Source organism: Eumetopias jubatus, unplaced genomic scaffold, assembly GCF_037043125.1.
Source record: "Eumetopias jubatus isolate StellerSeaLion01/CBP00866 unplaced genomic scaffold, mEumJub1_p1.0 scaffold_1, whole genome shotgun sequence".
In the NCBI taxonomy this organism is placed as follows: Eukaryota; Metazoa; Chordata; class Mammalia; order Carnivora; family Otariidae; genus Eumetopias; species Eumetopias jubatus.
In genome coordinates this window covers 192,765,741-192,781,034 of record NW_028274807.1, presented here as the reverse complement: position 1 = coordinate 192,781,034, position 15,294 = coordinate 192,765,741, and the positions used below count along the sequence as shown (strand labels likewise).

The following is a 15,294-nucleotide window of genomic DNA, read 5'->3' as shown; positions in this document are numbered from 1 at the left end:
TTATTTTCCTTCGTATCAGACAATATTCATTTTAAGATCTTTTTTTTTTTCAGTCTCTGGTCCTCCATCCTAGTGAAATTCAAACATTTTTGACCTAGCACCCCATTAGTAAAGTTTTAAGCACACACTACCAGCGTATGCATATCTACTAATAGATTGTATTCATGTTGTACTAACATATTTTTCAAACCTCAAAAGAGGCTTCTAAATATTACTGAGATCAGTGAATTTTTGTAAAATGACAGTGTAAGTGTCATATGAGTTATATATCACTGAAAGCATCACAAAGGTTTATCTTTCTGTTCTGGGTGATTCATTTTTAATTATCCTGCTAATTGTAAAGGGTTTTTTGTTTATTTTGTTTTTAATTCAGGGCTTGAGCTCACAAGCCTGAGATCAAGACCTGAGCTGAGATCAAGAGTCAGATGCTCAACCAACGGAGCCACCCAGATGCCCTAATCATGAAGGTTTGATAACTAACTGGGCAACTAGAATATTTATGGCCAAAGTGACAGAAACCAGTTTTATTGTGTCTTCACAAAAGGGATGTACCATCATATATAATAAGCCTAGAAGTGGAGTACTGTCCAGAGTCGTCTAATTTAGAAGCTCAACCATATCATCAATGATCCAGTTCTTTCCATCCTTTTGCTCTACCATTCTCAGTTTATTTTATCCTTGGGCTTGTCCCATCTTGATGGCAAGAGGACTGCTGCAGCTATGGACATCATATCCTCAAGCAACAAGCTTGAGAGACAGAAAAGGCCCTGTTCCTACCATGTAACTCTTCCTATAGTGAAAAAACTATTCCCCAAAGCTCCCCAGTAGACTTGAACTCAGGACCCATGGCAAGCAGTGGGTCATGAACAGGCTCATGCATAAACCAATCAATAGCAAGAGGCACAAGGGCGCCAATACTGACTTAGACCAACCAGGAATCAACCTCTCTGATACACGGCTACGTGGAGGGTGATTTCCCAGACAAAATCAGAATTCTGTAGGCAAGGATGAAGTGGGTAGAGAAGGGCAGTTGACAGGAAACCAACAGTCTCGCCAGTGCCATCATTAGCTAATATTGCACTGTATGATATACTCCTGGGATAAGGTTTGTTGTTTCAAGTCAGTATCAATCCCTATTTTAAATAGCCTTCTTAAATTTGTCTTAACTAATATCCTGTCAGATCAGATTAAGTAGTCATTGCTTCTGCCTCATGACATGGCTGAAACAGAGCTCAAGCTAGCTTATTCTGGTTTATGCCATTTTCTTACATCCACTCATAATTGCATTGTATCTTCAATGTTCAGTTTATCACAGGGATCCCTCAGCTTACCTTACATCCTGTCTATGACCCACGGCCACCTGACATATAAACTGAGTAAGGGTGTCAATGTTAATCCATATAAAATATTTCATACAAAAAATAAATATTCCAGGGGCACTTGGGTGGCTCAGTCTGTTAAGCATCCAACTCTTGATCTCGGGGTTGTGACTTAAAGTCCCGTGTTGGGCTCCACGCTGGGCATGGAGCCTATTAAAAAAAAAAAAGAAGAAGAATATTCCAGTAATCCTTCCCTTATCATCTGAATTGCTTTGGTACCCCTGGTAAGTACACACCCTACTTTGAGACTAAGATCTAGCCAAAAAGTCAATGCTGTCCTGACCTATGTGACACACAGTGGTTTACAATCACTTCCTGAGTTTCGCACCCTCAGGCCCCAGACAATGCCATGAGCATCATTCTGACACAGATCCTACATCCCCATTGCTTCAGTGTAAAACCTTTATTCCTCTCTGTTACCCACTTAAACTCCCTTATTTGTTTGCAACTCCGTTTCCTCTTTTAAAAAATTTTCTCAACAACTATGAATCACTTATAATAGAATAGAAAGTCTCATGGTTATGACAAAGATATCCAGAAATAGTAAACTCTATTTATAAGATTTCACAAAAGAAAAATTTATGGTTGGACAGATTTTTTTTTTAAAGATTTTATTTATTTTTGACAGAGAGAGAGAGCACAAGTAGGCAGAGAAGCAGGCAGAGGGGGAGGGAGAAGCAGGCTCCCTGCAGAGCAGGGAGTCTGATGCGGGGCTTGATCACAGGACCCTGGGATCATGACCTGAGCCAAAGGCAGCTGCTTAACCGACTGAGCCACCCAGGCGCCCCTGGACAGATTTTATTTGGTTTTGGTTTCTGGCCACTTAATGGATATAATATTAAGATATGATTTACATAAATCAAAATTGTTTCCACCCAGCTTTTACTCTTGTGTAAACACTAAAACATCTACTCACTGAAACATATATACAGTCCTCCAAAGGAAGAAAACTAGTTTTTCAAACATACAATTGATAAATAGGTAAAAGGGAATAAAACAAATTAGTGCCAGAAATTTATTTATTTTTTTAAAGATTTTATTTATTTATTTGAGAGAGAGAGAGAATGAGAGATAGAAAGCATGAGAGGGAAGAGGGTCAGAGGGAGAAGCAGACTCCCCGCCGAGCAGGAAGCCGGATGTGGGACTCAATCCCGGGACTCCAGGATCACGACCTGAGCCGAAGGCAGTCGCTTAACCAACTGAGCCACCCAGGCGCCCCAGAAATTTATTTCTTTAAAGAAATTAGGGGCACCTGGGTGGCACCTAGGTGGCTCAGTTGGTTAAGCATCTGCCTTCAGCTCAGGTCATGATTCCCATGGGATTGAGCCCTGAGTCAGGCTCCCTGCTCAGCAGGGAGTCTGCTTCCCCCTCTCCCTCTGCCCTTCCCCCCTGCTTGTGCTCTCTCTCTCTCAAATAAATAAAATCTTAAAAAAGAAAGAAAGAAAGAAAGAAAGAAAGAAAGAAAGAAAGAGAGAGAGAGAGAGAGAGAGGGAGGGAGGGAGGGAGGGAGGGAGGGAGGGAGGGAGGAAGGAAGGAAGGAAGGAAGGAAGAAAGGAAAGAAAGAAAGAAAGAAAGAAAGAAAGAAAGAAAGAAAGAAAGAAAGAAAGAGAGAGAGAGAGAGAGAGAGAGAGAGAGAAGAAAGAAAGAAAGAAAGAAAGAAAGAAAGAAAGAAAGAAAGAAAGAAAGAAAGAAAGAAAGAAAGAAAGAAAGAAAGAAAGAAAGAAAGAAAGAAAGAAAGAAATTAGGGGCACCTGGGTGGCTCAGTCAGTTAAGCATTCAACTCTTGGTTTGGGCTCAGGTCATGCTCTTGATGTCATGAGATCGAGCCCCACATCAGGCTCTGTGCTCAGGGTGGAATCTGTTTCAGATTCGCTCTCTCTCTCCCTACCCCTTTCCCCACCTCTCCAACCCCGCTTGCACACTCTCTCACTCTCTCCAAAATAAATTAATAAAATATTTTTTAAAAAGAGGTATAAAAGAAATTAGTCTATAATCTACAGTCCACATTGTAGTGAACATAAAACAATTGAATAGAAGGTACCATGAACTACTGTTCTCAAGAGCATAACTACTCCTACTTCATAGTCTTACACAGGCAGTGACAATTTGCCTTAAGGTTAAGTGAAGAGGCAGCCTTCATCATTTGCTGCTAGCATGACTGAAATGATCACCCAGCTGGTCTTCCTGTCTCTTGTTTTGCCCTATTCCAAATCATCCACCATATAGCCTCCAAGTGTTTGGATTTTTTCCTTTGAAATATGTTAGCTAAATATATGTTAAGGCCCCACAGTGTCTTTGGTATAAAACCAAATTCATAGGCACATTTACAAATTCCCTTACAACTTGGCACCCACCCAAAACTCGGGCTTAACTCCTGCTATCCTCATTGCCAGTCAGCTATACCAAACTATTTGCAGTTACACCAATGAGCCATGCCCTCTCTGCTGTTCTACCTTTGCACATACTATGCCCTTGTGATGGTTAACTTTATGTGTCAATTTTACTAGGGGCCACGGGGTGCCCATATATTTGGACAAACATTATGTTTGATGTTTCTATGAGGTGTGCTTTTGGATGTGTTTAATATTTGAATCAATAGACTAAGTAAAGCAGGCTGCCCTCCCTAGTGTGAATGGGTCTCATCCAATCAGTTGAAGCCCTGAATAGAACAAAAACGCTGAACACTCCTACACCTGCAGATAAAGGGGAACTCCTTCTGCCTGCTCTCAGGCTGGGACATTGAGGTTTTTTCCTGCCTTTGGACTCAGATGGGAACATTAGCTCTTCCTGGTTCTCGAGCCTGATGGCCTTCAGACTGGAACTTATACCATTAGTTTTCTTGCATCTCCAGCTTGCTGGCTACAGATCTTCAAACATGTGAGCCTCCATAATCATGTAAGCCAATTACTTATAATAAATATATGTATAGATATAGCTATTGATATGGACAGATATAGATCTACATATATGTATTTTTACACATATATACATGTAGGTTTATATTTACATATATACATAACACATTATCTTGGCTCTTAATATATTCCTCCTCTATGTAACTAATTTATTTTCATACTTCAGAGATTCAGTTTTGCACACCAAGATTATAGCTCTTTTATATAATTGTGGCTGCTCATTTGCCAACTGCCTTTTCTATCTTCCAGTCTAGAGTGTGAGATCCTTCTGGGGATCCTGTAGGCTTACCAGTCCCTGGCGCCAAGCACTATGCCTGTCATTAGAGTAAGTGATCAAGAAACATGTCCTGAATGGATATTAACAGAGGTGGAGTAAGATTTCAGAAAAATTCTAAAAGATTTAGTTCCCATCCCCCCACCACCTCTGCCCCAAAATTACAAACCTGGAACCAGTCAATGGTACAGCAATTGATGAGGGATGGGAACTGTCTCAAGCGATTTCTAAAGGCATCTCCAATGGGGCTAAAGGCCACTACAACATGAAGATTATCTTTGCAGCGATTCACAAAGAAAGCAAACAAGGCCAAGGGACTGAGTTCACTGTGTTTATTGCCAGCCTGAGCTACAGGGCGAACACCCTAGGGAATAACAGAAAATAAAAACCTTATAAACAAAAATGGACAGGCTGATAATGGGATTAGTAGATACTGGAATATTAAGAATTTTTATTCTTCACCTTGTAAATACCCTTAAATTTTTTTATATCAGTGGAATTTCTTTGATACAGTTTGTACTTAGAAGACTTCTTCCAACTCCATAATTCTATAATTTGAAAGCAAATATCTGCTAAGAATTTAATTTATAAAGATACTCACAAAAAGTTCACCATGATATATGTATAGGACTATAATTCAACATTGCTTGCAAGAGGAAAAACAAACAACCAAAGCATCCAGTTAAAAAAACATTATAAAATATCCAAATGTTGTGATTTTATACAACCATTAAAGGAGACACGTCAATGTATGTGCTAGGACAAGATCAGCAGGATAAAAATGAGAACAAACTACAACAGTGTGTATAATATGATCCTCTTTGTTAACTTAAAAAATACTCAGGCACATGTGTAAGTACATACACACTTTTTTATGGAAGCAATCACAGAAACTATTCATAATGTTACTTATGGTGAGATGGACTTAAGGGAGAGTGTGGGAGGGAGGCTGTCACTTTTTATTCTGGACATTTTTCTTGGTTTATATCATTCTTTTTTTCATTTTGGACATTTTTATGCTGTTTGAATTCTCTCACTTTATTCTTATAACATTCATATATTTTAAAAATGCTAATACAGTTGTCTGGTGATGAGATTATAGGAGCACTTTTAACTTCCTTTGTTTATCTCTATATGAGAGAGGCATCTTACTCGAGGTTGGGCATCATGGCTCCGGAACCAAACTTCTTGAATTCAAATCCCAGCTTGCAGCTTATTAGCTATGTGACCCTGGGGCAAGTTATTTAACCTCTCTGTAACTTAATTTCCTCATCTGTAAAATGGGGGAAAGAGTACATCAGAGGGATGTTGAAGGATTGAATGAGTTACTATGTGTGAACACTTGGAATAGTTCTTGTCGCATAGGTAAGTAACTATTAGTTTTTATATGCTACCCTTCTTGTTCAGAGCACAAAAGATTTCACAGTCAATAAATTATCTTATAAATAGGTTTAAGAAAGTTTTTTGATAGCACATATATATAGACATATATATATATACACACACAATGCTATTGCTACTACAATGAATTGATTTCTAAAAGAATTCTCTATTATAGATATGTTCTGCCTTATGTGCTAGCTATATCCGTGGAAAATTATAAATGGATTCTGTATATGCATTCTGATAGTCATTCCCAAATTATGATTATTATGATCAGTGTCAGTCTATGAAGTTATTTCAGGTGGTCTACCTGCATTAAGTCTGAGTTAACCCTGGGACATGCAAATAGAGAAAGGTAACATATGGTTGTAACTGCAGAACAAAAGTTCAAGAAAGAGTCAGGATGGTAATATCAGTATGGGGGTTATTTACATAGAAATAATGGTTAATGCTTCTAGGTAGATAAGCTGTCTGTGGTTGAGTAATATCCCCATGCACACACATATACCTTGGGAGCAGGACTGATTTGGGGCAGTAAGAAAATGAGTTGTTACTGAAAAAATAATTAGACAAAGTGAGTGAAATTTCATAGCAGTCAAGGGAAAGTGGAGTTGGAAACACACAAAAACCTGCACAAAAAAAGGTTTATGGCAGTTTTATTCATAATTGCTCAAACTTGGAAGCAACCAAGATGTCCTCCAATAGGTGAACAGATAAACTGTGATACTTTCATTCCATGGAATATCATTCAGTGATAAAAATAAATGAGCTATCAAGCCACAAAAAGATATGGAAGAACCTTAAAGTACATTGTTAACTGAAAGAAGCCAATCCAAAAAAGCTACATACTGTATGATTCCAACTATGTAAGATTCTGGAAAAGCTAAAAATGATGGAGACGGTAAAAACAGCAGAGATTGCTGTTCAGGGGAGGAAGAGAGGAATAAATAGATGGAATTCATGGCATTTTTATGTTAGGGAAACCATTCTGTATGATACTTACTGGTGAATACACATCAGTACACATTTATCCAAAAACCATGAAATGTACAACACAAAGAGTGAGCCCTAATGTAAGCTGAAGAATAATGAATTATGTCAAACATGAATGAGTATTTTTAAAAGGAACTGAGAAAAATATCACTAAAAGTGGTGAGTAAGAAGTTACTGTTTTACTGAGAAAGACCCTGGGCTTCAAGGAAGGCAAACAGAACAGTGGAAAAGTAGGGGCACCTCGGTGGCTCAGTCGGTTAAGTGTCTGCCTTCGGCTCAGGTCATGATCCCGGGGTCCTGGGATCGAGCTCCGTGTCGGGCTCCTTGCTCCACGGGAAGCCTGCTTCTCCCTCTCCTCCCCTCCTGTACTCTCTCACTGTCTCTCCTTCTCTCTCTCTCAAATAAATAAATAAAATCTTAAAAAAAAAAAAAAAGAACAGTGGAAAAGTAGTCTGGAAACAGAGGTCTGAGGCTTGAACTCTATTGCTGAAGTCAGAGACGTGCTGAGTCTGTAAGCGGTGTCAAGTCCAAGTATAGAGGCCAGTTATCAGAAGTGAGGAGGTTTAAACTAAAATCTTTGTCAGAGGGATGAAATAAACAAAGCCCAGGACATGATCTCCAAAGTGCGATGTCCAGGATAATGCAGAGTATGGAAAGAAAATAACAGAACTTCTCTCATATTACCTTTTCTATTTTAAAAGTATAAGCATAAAAAGCAAAGAGAAACAGGGATGCATTTCAGTACTGCGTTCTGACTATGGCTATTTCCTTGAGGATAAATTAATCTGGTGTTCCTAGACTTGGGTGGAATGTGAAGGAAAGAAGTTCTTATGGCCACTGTTGGGTCATAGCATAAAAAAAATACTGAAGCAATGGAAAAGTTTTGTAGCAAAGTGACAAGATGAAAAGATAAATAGCTAACATGAGCAGGGAAGCTTGGCAGAGCTAAGAAAATCCCACTCCCCAATGGTGACTATTTCTTAGATGGGAGTATAGGGGATGAATTTATCCTATGAATTAGGAGACTCACCATTTTTCGGCAGCCTTGGCCACATCCTTGACATCACCCAGATAAAAGAGAGAACTTGGGATATTTTCTTTATTCCTTTTCTCCTTCCCACCCCAGTCCACAAACTGGTAATGTACCATTTACTGAGGGTGTTCTAAGTACATGACACTTCATAAGTGCTTCATTTCATTTGATCTTCAGACCTCACAACCAACCCTATGTAGGAGGAACTACGATGTGTATATATATTAGTTCAATTCCACGCAAGAGAAAAGCAGATGCTTGAACTACTAGGGCGAATCTATTTTACTACAGATGCTATCACTGGAAACTGGAATGAAGCATCCAGCTATGAGTGATATATTCTGTAGTTAACAGTAGTTATGGCAACAAGAAAGAAGCAAGTACTAGCAGAGATCTTGCATAGGGAGATATTAGAAATGGGGGTAGAAGGACAAGACATCTGAAATAGTGGGCACTTCACAATTGTATTTTTTTGTCAAGTAAGTCACAAAGCATGATTCTCAGATATATCAGAATTGTTAAGACAAGTTCAGGCTTTTTAAAAATTTGCTAGTCATTGGTAAACCATAACAACTAATCAAGCAATGTTTCAAAGCTCTGTGACCCTAAGATGTGATTTAAAATGTCTAGTCACTCATAACACATGCGACATAAGATCAAACAGATGAAATTGCCATCATTATAAAAAAAGGAATTATAAAAATTCTGTCTCATAAGTATGGTAGAAGTGATTTGAAGTTTACCCAAAAAACCCCGATGTATTAAAATAATACACTTTTAAGTTTTTTTTAATTACCAAAATCCTGTATGCAAGCTATAATTGTCCTGAAGAGCGAGAAAAAGTTGCAAGATAAGAACATATCTGTGCTGGGAACAGTACTCCCTAAAAAGCATTTACCTCCATCACTTCCTGTTTTTCATCAGCAGCAAAAATGTTAGGTACTTCTCCAGTATTGAGCACGCTGTCAATATCTTCTAGAAAGGCTTCCTCTTTAATCTGAGTGTCTGTGATTAGAAAGACTGTCTTCTGGCCCCTCATGCCCACATTCCTTAATAGAACCTTAAAATAAAAATGCATTGGTAAGCAGAATATGGTGAACATGTGCTGTTTTTTGCTTTCCCTTCCTTTTCCCTTCTTTTGGTAATGACACCTCAATTTTAGAGTGGTACCTCTCTCCACTTCTGGGGGGGTATCATTCAGGGCCTCTATTTTTCCCATCCCCTGAGTGGGAGACCCCAACTGACCAGAGTTTCCCAAGCTTTTATACACAGACATTGATTCAGAGGAGGGCATGATTTTAGGAGAGCACAATCACAGTCTTCCTTTAAGGACTGAGATGGACTTGAAAACAGAAAGAATCTCAGTCATTCTGAGACAGTAAGTAAGACACCTAGAATCTATAAAGGGCAACTATGTTGCTTCATGGAAGGAGTCTGCTGGAGAAGGAACCAAATGGAGAGGCACAGAGCCAGGAGACAGAGTAATTACTGAAGGCTTAATTTGAGCTCCTAAATTCAGCCATGTCAAAGCCCTATCTACCTCTGGACCCTTCTGTCATGTAAGCCAATAACTTCATATTTTGCTTAGGGTAGTTTGAGCTGCATTTTGTTTTGTGTTGTGTTGTCAATTGCAACCAAAGATTCCCAATTAATATAAAGATATGGACTCAGAAGCATGGTGGAGCAGACTTGTTAGGATGTTAGAACTAATTGTTAAAATTTCAGAACTTGTAAGCAGATTTTTAAACAGCATTAAAAATCAAATTATATGAACTATAATTAAATTATATTAACAACAAGGGTAACAAATCTCATCACTTCCTGTTATACTTACTATTATCTATCTTATGGAAATTATTTAAATCTATTGTATACAGTAAAATACCATGTAATAGTGCTCAAACACATAAGTCTTCCCAACTCTGTTTTCAGTGACATCATCCATGGCAGGAGTTTGAATAATCCATGGTGGGAGTTTTTACACCACAAAAATTGGCAAATGCTACTCATCAGAGGTTCTCCCAAAACCCCTGGAGAGTTGGTTGTTAAACATTTGCCAGTATTCCACTGGATATATTTCAGGTGAAAACACATTACTACTCTGTATGTGATTTTTAAAATAAACTGTCTCTATTTCTAAATTATATCTTTAAAATAAATCATATCATGGGGCGGAGCAAGATGGCGGAGGAGTAGGAGACCTGGATTTCGTCTGGTCTCAGGAATTCAGCTGAATAGGGATCAAACCATTCTGAACACCTATGAACTCAACAGGAGATAGAAGATAAGAATAGTAACAACACTCTGAACAGAAAAGTGACCACTTTCTGGAAGGTAGGACGTGCAGAGAAGTAAATCCGAGGCGATATTCGGGAGGATAGACGGCGGGGGAGGGGGCCTCCGCCGGCCGCTTCTGGCAAGTGCTAGAGCCGCGGAGCACAAAATCGGAACTTTTAGAAGTCGGCTCCACTGAGGGACGTCACTCCAGTGGCTAAGCGGGAGGTGGAAACCTCGCGGGACAGTGGGGTCTCAGGACCCTCGGGGTCACAGAAAGACAGGGGGTGCCTGAGTGCGGCAGAGCTCCCAGGTATCGGAGCGGGGAAGCCGGCTGCAGAGACGGAGCCGAGGCGCGGGCTCTCAGCTCGGGGTTGCCATAAACCGTGATCCGCGGCCCAGTCGGGCCACTGCTCCTCCAGCAGGGACCCAACAAGCGGCAGATCCGGGGAGACTCCCCTTCCTCCCCCGGGAGGAGCGGCGCGGGAGCACACCACAGGGATCTGCTGGGTTTGGAGACTCCACACGGGGTCGGTGCCAGAGATAGAAACGCTCGGTCACAGGCCAGGTGAGCACGGAGTGCGGCCAGAGACCGGGGACACGGGAGTGACAGACTGCTTTTCTATGGGGGCGCACTGAGGAGCGAGTCCCCAAGTTCTCGGCTCCTCCGGGGTGGAGATTGGGAGGCCACCATTTTCACCCTGGTCCTCCAATGCTGTACGGAAAGCTTGCAGGGAACAAAAGCTCCTGAGAGAAAACCCGAGCAGCTTGCTTAGCCCGGACTCACAAGGGCGGGGCAATTCCGCCTCCGGCAAAGACATTTGTGAACCACAGCAACAGGCCCCTCCCACAGAAGATCAGCATGAACAGCCAGCAAGCCAAGACCAAGTTTACCAATCAAGGAGAACGGGAGAACTCCAGCGCTAGGGGAATAGTGCACATAGAATTCATGGCTTTTTTACCATAATTCTTTAGTTTTTCAAAGTTAATTTTTTAACTGTTTTTTTTGTAATTTTTCTTTTTCCCTTTTTCAAACATCAACATCAACATCTTATCAATCCCTTTTTTAAAAAAACATTTTTTGAGTCATATTTTTATCCCTTCATAGTAGTTACCCTTATTTTTGGCATATATGTATAAGTTGTTCTCTCTTTAAAATTTTGAGATACAGTTTCTTCTAACAGATCAAACTATACCCTAAATCACTAGTGTATGGCTTTGTTCTAGTCTCCTGCCTGATCACATTCTCTCCCTTTTTTTTTTTCTTTTTTTTAAATCTTCTTCTTTCTTTTTAAAAACAACTTCTTATCAATTCCTTTTATAAAATCTTTTATAATTTTTATCTTTACAGTCATCTTCCATCCCTTCATTATATCAACCCTTATTTTGTACATATATAAGTCTTTCTTCCTTTAAAATTTTAGCAGGCACTTTCTTCTAACAGACCAAAATACTCCCAAAATCTAGTGTGTGGCACTGATCTATGCACTAGCCTGATCATATTTGATCATATTCTGTTTTTTTTTTGTTTTGTTCTGTTTTTGTTTGTTTTTATCTTTTTCTTTTTCCTTTTCTTTTCCTCTTTCTTCTTTCTTTCCCTTTCTTGTCCCCTGGTTTCAGGTCTTTTCTGATTTCTATAGAGTATATTTGCTGGAGACGTTGTTAACCTGTTAGCATTCTGTTCTCTCATTCATCTATTCTCTTCTGGACAAAATGACAAGACGAGAAAAATCACCTCAGCAAAAAGAACAAGAGGTAGTACCGTCTGCCAGGGACCTACTCAATACTGACATTAGTACGATGTCGGACCTAGAGTTCAGAATCATGACTTTAAAGACACTAGCTGGGCTTGAAAAAGCGTGGAAGTTATTAGAGAAACCCTTTCTGGAGAAATAAAAGAACTAAAATCTAACCAAGTGGAAATCAAAAAGGCTATTGATGAGGTGCAATCAAAAATCGGGGCACTAACTGCTAGGATAAATAAGGCAGAAGAGAGAATCAGCGATATAGAAGACCAAATGATGGAAAATAAAGAGCTGAGAAAAAGAGAGAGAAACAACTACAGGATCACGAGGGCAGGATTCGAGAGATAAGCGATACAATAAGACGAAACAACATTAGAATAATTGGGATTCCAGAGGAAGAAGAAAGAGAGAGAGGGGCAGAAGGTATATTGAGCAAATTATACCAGAGAACTTCCCTAATGTGGGGAAGGAAACAGGCATCAAAATCCAGGAGGCACAGAGAACCCCTCTCAAAATCAATAAAAAGAGGTCAACACCCCGATATCTAATAGTAAAATTTACGAGTCTCAGAGACAAAGAGAAAATCTTGAAAGCAGCTCGGGAGAAGAGATATGTAACCTACAATGGTAGAAACATTAGATTGGCAGCAGACCTATCCACAAAGACCTGGCAGGCCAGAAAGGACTGGCATGATATCTTCAGAGCACTAAACGAGAAAAATATGCAGCCAAGAATACTATATCCAGCTAGGCTGTCATTGAAAATTGAAGGAGAGGTAAAAAGCTTCCAGGACAAACAAAAACTAAAGGAATTTGCAAACATGAAAGCAGCCCTCCAAGAAATATTGAAAGGGGTCCTCTAAGCAAAAAGAGAGCCTAAAAGCAGCATAGACCAGAAAGGCACACAGACAATATACAGTAACAGTCACCTTACAGGCAATACAATGGCACTAAATTCATATCTTTCAATAGTTACCCTGCATGTAAATGGGCTAAATGCCCCAATCAAAAGACACAGGCTATCAGATTGGATTAAAAAACAAGACCCATCGATATGCTGTCTGCAAGAGACTCATTTTAGACCCAAAGACACCCCCACATTGAAAGTGAGGGGGTGGAAAACCATTTACCATGCTAATGGACACCAAAAGAAAGCTGGGGTGGCAATCCTTATATCAGACAAATTAGATTTTAAAACAAAGACTGTAATGAGAGATGAAGAAGGACACTATATCCTACTTAAAGGGTCTATCCAACAAGAAGATCTAACAATTGTAAATATCTATGCCTCTAACATGGGAGCAGCAAGTTATGTAAGGCAATTAATAACAAAAGCAAAGAAACACATTGACAACAATACAATAATAGTGGGGGACTTTAACACCCCCCTGACTGAAATGGACAGATCATCTAAGCAAAAGATCAACAAGGAAATAAAGACTTTAAATGACACATTGGACCAAATGGACTTCCCAGACATATTCAGGACATTCCATCCCAAAGCAACGGAATACACATTCTTCTCTAGTGCCAATGGAACATTCTCCAGAACTGATCACATCCTAGGTCACAAATCAGGTCTCAACTGGTACCAAAAGATTGGGATTATTCCCTGCATATTTTCAGACCACATGCTTTGAAACTAGAACTCAATCACAAGAGGAAAGTCGGAAAGAACTCAAATACATGGAGGCTAAAGCGCATCCTACTAAAGAATGAATGGGTCAACCAGGAAATTAAAGAAGAATTAAAAAAATTCATGGAAACCAATGAAAATGAAAACACAACTGTTCAAAATCTTTGGGATACAGCAAAGGCAGTCCTGAGAGGAAAGTATATAGCAATACAAGCCTTTCTCAAGAAACAAGAAAGATCTCAAATACACAACCTACCCTACACCTAAAGTAGCTAGAGAAAAAACAGCAAATAAAGCCTAAACCCAGGAGGAGAAGAGAAATAATAAAGATCAGAGCAGAAATCAATGACATAGAAACCAAAAGAACAATAGAACAGATCAACGAAACTAGGAGCTGGTTCTTTGAAAGAATTAACAAGATTGATAAACCCCTGGCCCGACTTATTGAAAAGAAAAGAGAAATGACCCAAATCAACAAAATTATGAATGAAAGAGGAGAGATCACAACCAACACCAAAGAAATACAAACAATTATAAGAACATATTATGAGCAACACTATGCCAGCAAATTAGATAACCTGGAAGAAATGGGTGCATTCCTAGAGATGTATCAACTACCAAAATTGAACCAGGAAGAAATAAAAAACCTGAACAGACTTATAACCACTAAGGAAATTGAAGCAGTCATCAAAAATCTCCCAACAAACAAAAGCCCAGGGCCAGATGGCTTCCCAGGGGAATTCTACCAAACATTTAAAGAAGAATTAATACCTATTCTCCTGAAACTGTTCCAAAAAATAGAAATGGAAGGAAAACTTCCAAACTCATTTTATGAGGCCACCATTCCCTTGATCCCAAAAGCAGACAAAGACCCCATCAAAAGGAGAATTACAGACCAATATCCTTGATGAACATGGATGCAAAAATTCTCACCAAAATACTCGCCAATAGGATCCAACAGTACATTAAAAGGATTATTCACCATGACCAAGTGGGATTTATCCCTGGGCTGCAAGCTTGGTTCAACATCCGCAAATCAATCAATGTGATACAATACATTAACAAAAGAAAGAACAAGAATCATATGATCCTCTCAATAGATGCAGAAAAAGCATTTAACAAACTACAACATCCTTTCTTGATCAAAACTCTTCAGAGTATAGGGATAGAGAGTACATACCTCAATATCATAAAAGCCATCTATGAAAAACCTACAGCGGATATCATTCTCAATGGGGAAAGGCTGAGAGCTTCTCCCCTAAGGTCAGGAACGCGGCAGCGATGTCCACTCTCACCACTGCTTTTCAACATAGTATTAGAAGTCCTAGCCACAGCAATTAGACAACAAAAAGGAATCAAAGGCATCCAAATCGGCAAAGAGGAAGTCAAACTCTCACTCTTTGCAGATGATATGATAGTGTATGTGGAAAACCCAAAAGACTCCACCCCAAAACTGCTAGAACTCATTGAGGAGTTCAGTAAAGTAGCAGGATATAAAATCAATGCACAGAAATCAGTGGCATTCTTATACACCAACAAGACAGAAGAAAAAGAAATTAAGGAGTTGATCCCATTTACAATTGCACCCAACACCATAAGATACCTAGGAATAAATCTAACCAAAGAGGCAAAGGATCTGTACTCAGAAAACTATAAAATAGTC

The 15,294-nt window shown here is 39.4% G+C and overlaps 1 protein-coding gene across 1 annotated transcript in view; it reads right to left on the bottom strand.

Moving 5' to 3' along the window:
- DNAH12 (dynein axonemal heavy chain 12) overlaps positions 1–15,294 on the bottom strand; it is a 235,191-nt gene that overhangs the window by 90,587 nt on the left and 129,310 nt on the right. Inside the window, exons 43-44 of the mRNA XM_028110416.2 lie at positions 8,876–9,037; positions 4,738–4,932 (exon numbers count right to left, since the gene is read on the bottom strand). Of these exons, the coding sequence (XP_027966217.2) occupies positions 4,738–4,932; positions 8,876–9,037 (357 nt within the window). The remainder of the gene's footprint in view (positions 1–4,737; positions 4,933–8,875; positions 9,038–15,294) is intronic.